The sequence below is a fragment of the Sitophilus oryzae genome, unplaced genomic scaffold, assembly GCF_002938485.1.
Source record: "Sitophilus oryzae breed Bouriz unplaced genomic scaffold, Soryzae_2.0 scaffold_810_pilon_pilon, whole genome shotgun sequence".
In the NCBI taxonomy this organism is placed as follows: domain Eukaryota; kingdom Metazoa; phylum Arthropoda; class Insecta; order Coleoptera; family Curculionidae; genus Sitophilus; species Sitophilus oryzae.
The window spans coordinates 3,217,403-3,232,473 of record NW_022147429.1 but is presented as its reverse complement, the minus strand read 5'-3'; the positions used below and the strand labels follow the sequence as shown (position 1 = coordinate 3,232,473).

Here is a 15,071-nt window from a genome sequence, read left to right as displayed (position 1 = left end):
CCAATTAAAGACGCGCGTGTTTTTTTCCACATCGGTCACCAATATATTCCGCAAAAAAAGTCGCTCCCTTCAGATCAAAAAGGATTTTTTTCAAACGTCTTAAAAGTATTAATTATTATCATTTTAACATCTAGGCATAAAAGTAAGGAACTGTAACGTCTAAGCACAAAAGTACAAAAATATATTATTAAACTGATATTAAGTTTCAAATTCAATGAGTGTACAAATTGTTGCTCGATTAATGTTTATATTATTTGCAATGTTTGAAATTGATTAAAAAATTATTTGTAATGTTTAAAAAAACACTACGTTCTATTCGGAGAAAAAAATTTCTTTTTGTACCTCCCTGTAACGTACAAGGTACAGCATCGTCAAAAAAGGTATAATTTTTACTCCTAATAAAACAATACACTATTGTTCGAAAATAGTCTTAAGTCGAGAATGAAATTAGTATGTATTATCTAATGTCAAAGTGTAAAGTACTTACTGCAGACCAAAATGTCGGTAGGAATTCAGAAACATACAATAACCCTTTAAAAAAATAAAACAACATATTTTCTGACGATTATAGATTCTCGGGAATGAAGATATAGTCTCTATATTAGAAGAACCTAGTTCTGAACTAGACTTTGCGAATGATATGTATTTGAACAGTGATTTGTTGTCACTTATATGCATAAATTTTAAAATAAATCCCTGCGTTTAGCGGTCTAAAGCAGGACGCACATTATCGCGGAACGGAATGGATCGGAACGTATCGGATCGGAACGGAATGGAAATTTTGAATCACCGCACATTAGCGCGGACTTCCTCGGAAAAAATTATTTGTACATATTTGAGTAATTTACGACTAGACTGGCTTGGTTTAAGTTTTAGTATGTGTTGTTCTTTTGCGATGGATACTTTACAATTTCATCTCATGCATTTTCTCTCATTTGTTGATTATGATAATTTTTATCACTCAATAAATGAAGATGTGGATAACCACGAATAAAATTAATCAATTGTTCTTCATCCATCGTATCCACAAACACAGAACTGCGTGATAATATAATAAATAACTTGCTCTAACCTGTTTAAAATTGTTGTGCATCGTGCGTATTTTGTAAACATTCTATTGAAAACCTGAGTGGTTTGTGGAACCACGGAAAAAATTCGCTCGGCAAGCAATCCCAGCGATTCCCTTCCGTTCCGATCCATTCCTCGCGGCTCCGGTCCGCGGTAGTGTGCGGCCTCTAACTTAATTATATACTTTTTAAAATTTCCGTTCCATTGCGATCCGTTCCGTTCCGATCCATTCCGTTCCGCGATCATATGCGTCCTGCTTAATGGATTCACACGAAATTACTTCAAAAATCGGCACAACATTTAAATTGATGAATAGATATTTTTATCTAGTTTTATAACATTTACAATTATTTTTCGATTTATTAACTGTTATATCTTTTATAGCAATATTTTTTATAGTTTTCTAGGACATGTTTTTATAGCTTTTACAGTTATTTTTTTTATTATTTATAATAAATGATAATAATTTATGATTTATTATAAAGTTTAAATAAAATTATTTTGTTTTTATTTAAATCACATGATTAAAATTAAAAAAATCACTTGATTTAAATCACGATTTAAACCCTGTATGCTAATAATGTAATTTATTTTGAACATCATGTAATATCTAACTTTATATACCAAATATCTTTTACTTCAACTCTATAATACTCTCCTACCAAATTTGAGAACTTCCATTCATTTCAACTTCAGAAATATATATTTCTGAAGTTGGAACACACACCATATTAAAATCTAAGTATATTTTTTTAAATAATTCTCGAAATAAATTACAAAAACCATTAGTTTTAGAGGTATAACATTTTATATAAAATACAGCCAGCAATTAAGTGGGTATCAAAATGAATTTAGCAAAAACTAAAGTAATATACAACGAACTAGAGGACAGGAAAGACATTCTAATAAATAACACAACACTGGAAATAGCAGAAGAATATTTGGGACATCTAATACACAGCTCGGGGTCTCTACAACCAGAAATCAACAGAAGAATTAAGTTAGCATGAAGTACTTATTGAACTTGGGCCCGCATAGCCAACAATAGACAACAATGGGCTCAACTACAAAGAGAGTTTCTAAATATGCGAGGGAGGCTACACCATAATTGGAAATGGTTGAATAAGCTGAAAATGATGATGATAAAACAATTATAGAATTTTACGCATAATCTAAAAATAAAATTAAAAATATAGTGGTATTTTATATTTAAAAAAAATGTTATCTCCATCCATCTTTTCAAAGCACCCTGTAAACTCCAAACTAATTTTAAATTGCTTACAATATATGTAATTGCTAACATCCCCTAACACTTTTTTATTTAAAGTTTTTTCATAATGGTCAAAACAAATTAATTACTGTATTGTTACGTTTTTCGTCGGTTCCGTGTGGATAGAAAGTCCCAATTTATTTAAACACAATTTATTTAACACTAATTAACAAAAACAATAACGATAAAAGACTTAAAGAACTATTTACAACTATTTATCTAGAAAGAATTTATTTTGAATTTTGCGCGTTAACTGTACTCGTCTTATTTATATCTGTCCTCTTCAGGCTACAGCCGCCGGCTTTTATACCCACAGCTTAAGATTTCTCGAATAGTCCATAGATCGTTAGGTGCGTAGAGAAGGTTTCGAATGTTCTCGTATGTACTACTCCATTCCAGTGGAACTCGATTCTTCTCGAAACTTCGAATTAATCATTACGGTGGCAATTCTTTAATGAAAATGAAATGTCATATAATATTTAAGGTTAATTAAGGTTATCTGAGGAAGGGACATATAGTTAGGTTAGGTCGGGTCCACACGGGTCCGCAACAGTATCGTAATGATGCTCTGAAATAGTGTCGTTCGGTGTTGAAAACTAATGAAACACATCACAACTAAATGTGAGTTCTATCTGTATAGAGCACGAGTCTCTAAGAAGGACTAAAAATTCAATTAATTTAATCCACAGTTGCAGTTGAAGTTCGAATCGATCAACATCGTTTAAAATACATAAATAAACCAAATAGCACAGCACTGAACACGATGATACTCTGGATGTCAGCAAACAGTCTTAATCTTACTTGTTAATCCTACCCCTGTAAATTAAATATTTTTAGCCCGTCCTCCCCTTCTCCCTTCCAAATCCATTTTAACAGTAAGCGTCTTCTCAGATGCCGTGCGAGATCAGTTAACAGACTTTAATTAAATTTGTTAGCTCCGGTTTTGTCACCTCAAGATAACCATCAGACCGAACAAGTTTTCAAGGTTTAATTCTATTTGAGCGCGGTAACTAGAGTAACTCATGGAGCGAAGTTAGTACGTGTGTATATGCTAGGTGGAGAACAGTGGTACAAGCACTAAGAAAATATGGAAAGAATCTCGAAAATACGGAAAAACAATGGAGAAAGAGAAATAAAATTTATAATTTCCGATATATAAATGGAAAGCAAAGGCAAAAATTTTAAACTATCAATTAAAACGTAACCAAAAATTTAATGCATGATGTGATTTTGCCGTTTGCATTGTTCCGTTCTCGAGATGTTCAATAAAAACAAAATTAAATTCTTAAAAAAGTCTGTGTAGGGATAAATTGTAAAAAACATGAAAAAAAAACATACTATTCTAGCTTTTCTATAGTGCAGTGTCTGTATGTTAAAAATATCGTCTTCAAATAAATATCAAAACTATATTTAAATAGTTATAGCGTAGGAAATGGTTGTGGATATGGTTAAAACCATTATAATGTTTTTTTTGTCACTGGATCTGAGTGGCGTGTATATTAACGTAGGCAAACAGGCGTTGGCCTACCCAAGGCAACATCATAACATTTTTTTTAATTATTAAATTATAATATCTTATTACTGATACTAACCCAATCCAACAAACATTCACATTAAGCATTTTTTTCTTCTTTTTATTCTAGAGTATATAGAGGGTGAGAATATATAGGGTGTCAAAAAATAGTGTATCTACCTTCGGTAAAACAAACAGTATGTGCACTACGTGCGCATATTTGAAGTGAAACTTCTCACTAACAGCTATTAAATTGAAGGATTCGAAGAACGTGTTTAAAAAACTGACATATAATGATGTTTTAATATAAATATTATTTTCAATTTATTTCTGTAATCTGTACATTTCTGTTTCCTGCATTATTTACAAATTTTGAGGAATATCACTCAAAATATACATTTTTATGCAAATACCTAATAATGTTAACGCTTAAATTTATACATATATACAGGGTGGTCCAAACCGTATTCCTAAAACTTTAGCAGCATATTCTGCAGTTTTTTTCGCAGATACAGGATGTAGAAGTTTCAATCTTATTTCGATTTTTTCAAAATAATTTCGGATGTAACGTCAATATTTGGATGAAAATTGGTGTCAGGGAGTTTTTTCACGTGAGAAATTTGATTTTGATGTTAATAATATGACTCCTACTTATAGAGCGCGCCACCTACATATTTTTTAACTGGTTTGAAGAGTAATAACTTTTCGTTCGTACCTGTATAAAACTAGTGAGTTAAAAAATATATATTTACGACGTTTATTACGTAAAAAAGGTCTCTTGGTAAAAATCGCTACGACTAATGGTTCTCGAGATATTTGGAATCGAAATTACCAATATCTGTCATCATTGACATAAATTAAATATGTTGACTAAATAGTTATTAGACTGAAATCATAAATTTGAAATGTTTTTGTGCTAAAAATTCAAAAGAAACTGTTTTATCATCATTTTTTTGAAGAAAAATTTATGATTAGTTTAAAAACATAAAAAGTTCATTTCAGTCAAATAACTAGATCTGCTCAACATGTTTATTTTTAGTCAATGACATGTATTGACTATTTCCATTCTAAATATCTTGAGAAGGAAAGCACGTAGCTATTTTTACCAAGAGACATTTTTTAAGCAGAAAATCACGAAAATGTATATTTTTTCACTCAGTAATTTTATACAGGTATGGACAAAAAGTTATTACTCTCAAAACAGTTAAAACACATGTAGGTGGCGCCCCCTACAAATAGGAGAGTCATAGTGATATCAAAATCAAATTTCTCACATCAAAAAACTCCCAGACAACAATTGTCATACAAATATTGACGTTACTTCAGAAATTGTTTGAAAAACATTGAAATAAAAAATTGGTCAAGTGCGAGTCGGACTCGCGCACGAAGGGTTCCGTACTATTCATATAAACTTTTTTCCGATTTAGTTGAAATTTTGAATGCGAGTATAAGTAATTTAAAAAAAATGAAGAAACGCTTTACTAAAAATTGCATTAATCAATAATAAATATGTAAAAAGTAAAAATAAATATGTAAAAATATGTAAAAATTAAAAAAAAAGAATTGCCTTTACTAGGATTCGAACCTGTGTGCTCCAACGTCATAGCAGCGTAAAGACCTAACCCTTTAACCACGCGGCCACCGAGGACTTGAAAAATTCTATGTAAAATTCTTATTTAAAAGATAATGTTTCGTGAAAGTACTTTTTTATTTATAAACATTTATTTAATTCTGTTTTTAGTATTTGTTCTTATAGCGGCAACATAGATACATTATCTGTGAAAATTTCAACTGCCTAGCTATAACGGTTCATCAGATAGACCTTTGTGACAGACGGACGGACGGCGAAGTCTTAGTAATAGGGTTCCCGTTTTTACCCTTTGGGTACGGAACCCCAAAAATGAAACATCTACACCCTGTATCTTTGAAACTAAGCATTTTATAGGATATATATTTATATGAACTTTCTTACTTAATTTTATCAGTAAAATATGCTGCTGAAGTTTCCGGAATACAGTTCGGACCACCCTGTATATTAAGAAAAGAAAAAAAATTGAACCTAACCGACAATTCGTATTTATAGTGGTTTACAGTAACCTTTGTTAAATTATACGAATATTCTCGTTGATTTGAAATAAATATGACAATGTCTCCCAATGAAAATGCGAATTGCTTAACTATATTAATTCTAATTCTGAGCTAGAAAATGAGCTAGATGCTTTATCTAGACCGTTTTTCAGAAGCTACAAACCTATCGATGAAAATATGCATGAAAATTTACTTTCTAGCACACAACCAGAGGATATTAGTACACAGGTATCAAGTTTATTTTAATTATTTTCTTAGCTTTAAATCAAATGTTTTTTTAGAGTTTACGCGATCCCTACCACTTTTTTTCTCGCTAGCTCGTGCGACAAGGTCGTGTCGTGTGAAGGCCATGGCGTGTCACGGCCTTGAATTGTTATTCCCTCGCACGTAAAGAAGTTTCACTTCAAAAGTTCCTATGACTATATTATATGAATTTATATCTACCAATAGTATCTCTTAACCATAAAGTTAATATTTTCAAAAGTTACTACATCAAAAGCTGTTGAAATATGGTTTCAAAATTATCATCTGTCAAAATCGTAAATTTTCTTTGCATACTACAATATTTTACTATGGGAAATAAAATATGCCTGTCAAATAAGCTGACTTCAAAAGGCCCCTTCATTGCCGAATGCCGAATACCCTAACCTGGAATTTTTGAATGTATTAAGTATTAACTACCACTGTGCATAGCGACGGTAGCACAGCTAAAACGGTTGGTTGGGCAATTTCGATGGAAACGCTCGATGTGGAAAATATTTTTAATACCGTGTCAGCTCATTTAATTCTATCTTGAAATTTGTGTGACATAAAGCCGAAGAAATACTTCTTATTTTGAATCTATTATATCAATATAGGTAGAGTCAAAACAGTATTCTTATTCTGCATATCGCTATACACTCACCGGCACGAAAAATGATGATGAAAATTTTGATGTAGTTTGAAGTTTACTATATTTTGTTCTAGTGGGCCGATTTTGATGATTTTCCAAGTAAGTTGTAGCTAAGTTATTTGACTTTTTAGTATTTCTTTCTAAATTAAAAATGAAGTTCACGTGTGTCAATTATATGAGGAAAAACAAAATGTTATATTATTGGGATATTTAGGTGAAAGTTTGACACCCCGTGGAATATATTAACAAAGCAAGGAATTTAAAAACCATTTTATCATCTAGGTACGTATTTTCTGGATAGTTTGTTTTTTAACCATCTTAATAGCTTTATTTTTATTTTAGATATTCGCTTTTGAATAAGACGAGGTAATAAGTAGTAACGATTTACAACAATTTTAACATTGAAAGCATGCCTTTGCTTTTGGGTCCTCATCAATACACTTATAAAATAGTGTTTATTGTTTTTGTAACGCAACTGACATTGAAAAGTCATATTATTATTGCCTATTGAAGTTTACTCTAGTAGAGATGGTTTTAAGTTCTGAAGTAGAGGCTATCTGTGCTTTAATTGATCATGGTAGAAATCAACTTTTGGACTTTCTTTGTAAGCTAGAGTTATTGCCCAACAGACAATAATAATACGATTTTTCAAAGACAGACGTTTCATAAATCATAAATATTATTTTTTACGTCTGTTGACTTGGACCAAAAGCAAAGAATATGGTTTTAATATAAAAATACGAAAAAATATTAGATCTTCTTCAAAACCGAATATCACCAAAAAAATAAACTATTGAGAAAAGATACATCTAGATGACAAAATAATATTTAAATTTCTTGCTTTGTTAACATCCTCCACAAGGTATTTGGAACTTTCACCAAAATATAATATAATGTTTTCCCTCGTATAAATGGCCGATGACAACTTACATTTCTAATTTAGAAAGATATATTAAAAAGTCAAATAATTTAACTCCAAATTGCTTAAAAATTATCAAAATCGGTCCACTAGAACACAATATATAAAACTTTAAAATACATGAAAATATTAAGGTGCTCGTTTTTCGTGCCGGTCAGTGTATACCGACTTGTATTTTCATATTCAAATTTATGGCCCCTAATTCTTTTATATTATTAATAAAACGTTTACAAGTTAAAAATGAAGATAAAGTAGTCTATGGATTTTATAGGTCTTCCATATATTTTTTTAAATTTACATGTATCACCCATATACTATAGATTAGATTAGATTCTTCGAGGTGGTTATCGGCGTGAACCACTGCGACTTTTTCAGATCTATTATGATCTTCTTCTGATCCCTTTTGTTACATTCTCCAGCACTATACTTTTCAAAAAGGTCTAGCAATTTGGAGACTGAACCATCCATGTAGCTCTGTGTTAATGGCCTGCCACTGCCCAGTACAAAGAACCGCAAATTTGCCAGGCTGTGGCACCAATATAAAATGTTTCTTCTTCAGATTGACAGAACCTGCACCTCGTTTCGTCCGTCAATCCCATGAGCTTTAGATGTCAATTCAACCCTGTTAATTGACCTACTACAACACTGACTATCTTTCTCTCTTTGCTTATCAGGTCTGCAGTGAATTTTGGCGAATATTCTACTATGAACTTTTTTGCCTGTCTCTGCCATGGCAGTTAAAAGATCAGACCCAGCAGACCGTATTAAAATCAAACCGTATTTCCTTCAAAATTTACAATCATTGGTTTATTGTCTTAATGTCTTTATATGTACTGCCAACTTGAAGCTTCCAATTTCTTAATAAATATGTTTTCTGACTTAAATGTCCCAATATGAAACACTTTGTGTGTTCACTTTACCTGAAAAATATTCGAATGAAGAATGGAAATGGTTTTTTCTTTATCTTTTAACATTTACCTACATTTTCATGTTAGATATATTAGCTTTGGAGTAACTAGTCTCAGATGAACAAAAAATCAATAGTTTATCAAAATTAGCTAAATAGCTGGATAAACGACAATCAGCAAGAAATTTAATTTGGCAAGCTGTCAACTGCAACCACTAATCAATAATGATGCAACCATCCAGGAAAAAAAGCATAAAAAGGTCGACTTTTTTACTCTTAATCTAAAGGGTCAGCCCAAGTGACAGCTGGACATTCGTTTATCCACACAGTTCGAGAAATAAAACACAGGGTGTCCCAATATTCTGCAGATATACAAATGCTACTTTGTTTTTGAATCATAATAAGTTAATTGAACATAATTTACGTTAATTATTATTTTTTTTAAATAAAGAAGGGCTTTGTTTGGTTTGGGCACGTTAGAGAATATCAGTCAAAAATAAATCCGAGCGTCAATTAACGTAAAAATGACTGACTGACACTCCACATTTTTGTCCACTCGGTAGATGTAGATTGTATGAAAGGGGAGAAGTTAATCACCGCGACCTTATAAATTATAGGTTTATTGTGTCCCCATTTAATGAGCTATAACATATCATCATACAGTTCAGGACTTTGACAAAAGCCACTATCTAAGACGGTTTTACAGAGTCTCCAGTACTACTCCATCTCTGATATCAGTAGTGCCAAAGTTTATGGCACGAATGATTGTCATGTGGGTGCACTCTGGCACACTCATCGTGTTTTGGTGTTCCGCGATTTTCCCCACAAAATCTGCATTCACCATTCACAATTCAATCTAGTTCTTACTTAAATCAAGAAAAATCTTTGATTTTACGGGGTCGCAAGTCTTTCGCAAGAAATTTCTTCGCGTGTCTTGGACCGTTGAATGATTCCCATTCCAGGTTACAGATGGAGTCTTCCAGGTTCTTGAGATCTGCTTTAAGTTGGTTTGCACTTGGGAAGCAGATCGGTTCTGGTCCAGTTAGTGAAGTGTTCGCTCCTTTTCTAGCTAGATCGTTTGCTTTTTCATTGCCTTCTATTCCTTGGTGGGCTCGCACCCAGAGTAGGAGGACTTTGTTTTTTGTACCTAATTTGTTCAGTTTCTTGCCAACCAGGCTATTAGCGCATACTGGATTTTGTGCGCCAACATGTGAAAATATTTTTTTTTATCCAAAAAAATCCTTTATGGGTTTTTCGCCACTGCACTGCAAGAAAAATCTACAAAATAAAATAGTTATTTTTGGTAAACACTTAGAACTTAAAACTTAGAACGTGAACGATTTCTTGTAGACGTATCTGTTTTAAAAAGTAAAGTGTTCTCGAATAGTTCAATTTAAATAGTTTAAATAGTTTTTTTCTTGATTCTTTATATTTTTTTTGCTTCCGACGACGGAAAGAGAAAACTTTCCGAAACGTTAAGCATTTTTTTCTTTGTTAGGCAAATTTTTATAACTGTAAACACAACTTCTGACAAGCAGCGTCCGTTTAGGTTTAACACAGAAGTGTTTACCAAAAATAACTATTTTATTTTGTAGATTTTTCTTGCAGTGCAGTGGCGAAAAACACATAAAGGATTTTTTTGGATAGATGAATCCGCCACATAGGTATAGACATTTTTTAATATTTTTTTTGTATGTCAGCTTTATGAAAAAAATTTCAAAAACTAAGCGATATAGAGACAAAAAATGTAACAACACAAGGTCCTTTAAAAAAACAGACGTTATGTAGGGATGAAGGTAGTTTCGCCCTTCAAGGATCATTTCTGTTTTTTTTTTGTGAAAGTCAAATATTTACAACCAAACCAAACCAAAAACATAGGCACTCAAAATCGCACACAAAAATGTGTTTATTTTTTAAAAGATTGATGCCCTCTTGCCCACAAATTAAGCACCTTATTAATTGTATAGAGGTAAATTGTGTTCAATACATAAACTTACTTTGATTAAAAAATACATAGAATACATGTCCACAGAATATTGGAACACCCTAGATGACTATAAGATGACTCTAAGAGATTAGTAAACTGTGTTATTTTTCTTTTTTTTTATTTTACCTATTTGTCTAACATCTTCATATTTTAGTTACTAATATCGTTTGCTAAGAACACTTAAATCGAATTCATTTAATAACTACATATATCTGTGCCTTTCTTAATAAAATCCGTAGAAACAAAACCAATATTAGTTTTCAAAGTTGGTCGAATAGTAGACAGAAGAAATTTCATTTCCTAAAGACAACCGGCGACGACGGCATAAGGACTAATCAATACCGACGCGTTGGGAGAAATACAAGAAGTAAGTTTTCTTACAGCTGTCAGTCGGAGTGACAGCTGGACGTTCGTACATCCGTAATGTAAAGCGATAGGTTTTACTATGCCAACGTGCCATGTTTTCTCTTTTTCCTTTTCGTTTAGGACGCGGTGTATCTGTTTATACGTTGAACTGCTTCATTGTGGATTTGGTTACACGACGTAGCTATAAATATGTGTCCAAAGGAAAATAAATTAAGCAAGAACGAACATAATATACCATATTACTAGAATTGTTGGAACCTTTGGTATAACAACAGCAAAATAAAACACTTAATTCACTGCAATACATCTAAATACTTTACTTAACACGTTTCGGTAACCATGTTAGCATCGTCATCGGTTTAAACTTAACTTAGTTTTAATCATCAGCAGATAATTAATTTTATTATAAATTAAGTTAAGTTTAAAACTAGTTTTAATTATCTGCTGATGATGTAGTATGTAGAATAAGTGGGAGGGGGATAAACCGTCGCGATCTTAAAGCTCTATTGTGTCCCTTTCTTGAGTTATAACTCATACTATACATATACAGTCCTGGTCATTTAATTACTGTGTATAGGATTTTAATGGATACGACAGAGAATAATACAATTGACCGGTTGACAGAGAGAGACGCAAAATAAAAGGGGGGATACAGTGTTGCCGGTTCGTAAACGTGTAGGCGGGATTAAGAATGAGCATGGTGGGAGCACAAATCGACTCCGATACCGATGATAATTCGAGACTGCACTCAGTGTTGCCAGATAAACTTCCTCTAACAACCTCTGCATAACTAATAGCATATTGTCAAATAATATCATTAGTTAGAATAGTTTTCGTTTTCTGGTTAGAATTTTTGTTTTAAATCTCAATAAAGAAAAATTACATTTAAAAAAAAACTACTCAAAACAATTATCGCATATTTTCTAAAAAAAATATTAATTTGAAAAACAAGACATTTTGAATAACCTGACTTGGACTGTGGAGGGAAATTCGATAAAACAAGCCTACGCGCAGACCTATAATTTTTAGTCGGCCGACTATTTAGTTGCAAAAGTGAAAACAATACATACTTATGAAGTCGATCGGCCGACTATTTGATTGCACGTGCACCATAAGAATATATTCATATATATCCATAAGAATATATTGGTTACAAATATGCAACTAAATAGTCGGCCGATTAAAATTACCTGTCAGCGCATAGCCTAAGGCTACGCAATGTAATCAAATATTGGCCCGATCGGCTCCATAAGAATGTATTGTTTTCACTTTTGCAACCATGTCCAAAGTCGGCCGACTAAAAATTACATGTCAGTGCATACCCTAATTATCCTAAAAAACTCACAAGAGAAAGACAGAAAAATGCATGTACACTAACTATCATATAGTCTATCATACATGGGGATTTTCCTATTGTAGGGGAACATGGTATTTTCCATTCCCCTTTGACAACAGATGTTCTGGACATCTACCTCGATCCTATGAGGGTATCCGCCCATCCACAATTGGGGCTCATAGTCGTCCTTCATAGTTGAGAAGCTGGTCTCTGGCTGAGGTAGTCGAGAGGTGGAGATTGGAACTGGAACCACCGTGAAGTGGAGACTGAAAGATCTGTCTCCATTTTCTCCACCTCTTTAACCTGGTCTCTCCAGTGTTGTCCCGAATCTATGATAGAGGATATATCTCTCTTTCTCTATTGCCTCCTTAGATTTAAGGTCATATTTTCATATTGCGAGGACCTGACCATGGCCCTCCTCCCTCGAGTTAATGACTCGCCAACTCGATGTACTCACACTGGAGTTCTGGCAAAGCTGGTGATACGGCCCTGCTTGCCTCTCGGTGTTGGACGGCTTTCCATCCTGGCTTTTTTCTCTCCTTGCTGGAGCAGAGGTGAAAAGTTCTCACTCTTTCTCTTGCCCTTTGGTGGCCAGGCTGTTTCTTCGTTCCTTTACTCTCTTTCGAGGTAAGGACTATTTTTGCTTTCCCTTCCTCTTCCTCTGGAGCAAAAAACCTTTGTGAAGAAGTCAGAGGTATCTCCGTACTCGGTTGGCGTCAGACATTATTCTTTTATCCCCTCCCCTAGAATACATGGTGAATTTTAGATACTTAAGTGTAAATACCATGATCAAAAAAAAACGGTAAAATCAAATGAGGAATGTCAACGATCGTCATTACAAAGCCATTTTTTTTAACATATGATATTTCTAGGGACGGTATATTTTGATGCCACGACTATGCCCACGCTATGAGTTTTTTTGTGTAAAAAAAAATTGAAAAGTATATTTCGAAATTTATTTGGAAAATAATATCCAATTATATCTAGTTAAAAAACATAATACTGTATTGTGTAGACGACACTATATTGGATTTGAGAACTCGTGGGAATTTTTAGAAAAAAAAACGGAAAATTTTGACCGTCTTCGTGGGAAATACTACTTCAGAAAGATGGCAACACTGGTTGTCAACTTAATATTTGTTATATTTTTTTAACACCGTGTATAATCGATAAATTCTTATAAAAATTTAAGCAGAGTAACAATTTTTTTAAAAAGCAAGCAACATAAATTTGTGAAAAAAAAAACTGCTCCACTGAGATCTACTCTCAGAGGGTCGTCTAGCCCGCTGATGATGCTAACATGGTAAACGAAACGCGCGTCCATGTTATAAACTTAATTGTTTTCGTGTACTGGTGGTGAATTAGTGTTTCATTTTGTTATTTTATTTTGCCAACATATACATTGTTACAGTTCGAGGGGTGCCCTATTTAGGTAAAAAATGTACATTTATGGCCAATGAAGAAGAAGACTATGCCTATGTCTGCCATATAATTACAGTCAACTAATGCCAACGACTGCCAAGAAAATATACATGTAATTCCAATAGTGGGGCACTCTTCGAGCCAGTTCCTAAGACAGATTTATCTATTTGAACTATATATTTATAGAACAGGTAAAAACCGGTAAACTCACCTGTATAGATCACTTAAAAACGTTAGCTTTGAACCATCTTGATCCAGCCACTGAATCAGGACGCTTTGCTGATGGTAGGAAGCTTTGACCACGCAATCCAAAACCGCTGATTGGCCAGATTCCACCACCGTATCGGTGGGCTCCACGGAAAATTCCAAAACTGCATGACCTGGAAAAGAAATATCATATGAAGAATGCATTTTTAGTAAAAAGAAAATTATTTAAGAAATACTTTAAAGAAATTAATTTAATCAAAATCAGATTTTTTCTTGCAATCAGAAAAAAAAATGATATCACGCATGTTTTTAATCGGGCGAATATTAAAAATTCCTACAGGTGCCTTGTTTGTTTTTTTTTATAAACCACTGGAAATGTACCTATTTATTTTTTGTTCTTTCCTTCATGGTCTACAGTGAATCTGTGTTTCAAACAATGTGGCCAATGGCCTTTCTTTTCATCTCTTCAATCTGGATTGATCTTTTATGGCAGACTCCATAGATTATCCGTAACCTAAAGCATCTTATGATCTAATGCAGGATTATATCCTTCACCTCACAAATCCTCGCAAAAGCGAAAAGATATATCCGAGGCCTTCACCCAGACTCATTTTTAAAGACTTTTTTTGTTTATAAAAGAGAAACGTATTTTAGCTAATGGAATGTCTCTGTATTTTAACTTAATCCAATGATACAAGTCAGTTATCGCAACGTAAACCTTTTAACAGCTTTTCCAGCATTTCCACTTTTATATTTAATTCTTCTAAAGAACTTCAATATTGTATATCCTAAATTTTTATTAGTAAATTTTATATTATTCAGGGTGTTTCAAAAAACATGTGCTATCTCTCGTGGCGACATTTCTTACGTAAAAATAAGATTTATCTTTCATGGGTCCGATTCAGCTTTATTTCGTAGCTACAAGGGGTTAAAGTCGTTAAAGATTTTTTTTTCGATTTAATATAATTTTCTTTCAAGTGTAGTTTTTTTAGTGATTCGAACCAAATTTTGAGGGTAGTTAAAGAAAGTTATTTTACATGTTTTAATGTTAAAAAAGTGTCGATAAATTCATCAGGGATGTGCATATGAGTTATCA

The 15,071-nt window shown here is 32.9% G+C and overlaps 1 protein-coding gene across 3 annotated transcripts in view; it reads right to left on the bottom strand.

The window, feature by feature from the left end:
• The window catches only part of LOC115888967 (neogenin), a 326,830-nt gene that overhangs the window by 53,730 nt on the left and 258,029 nt on the right, over positions 1-15,071 (bottom strand). For all 3 annotated transcript variants that reach the window (XM_030908855.1, XM_030908856.1, XM_030908857.1), the window contains exon 2: positions 13,980-14,148. In XM_030908855.1, the coding sequence (XP_030764715.1) occupies positions 13,980-14,148 (169 nt within the window). The remainder of the gene's footprint in view (positions 1-13,979; positions 14,149-15,071) is intronic.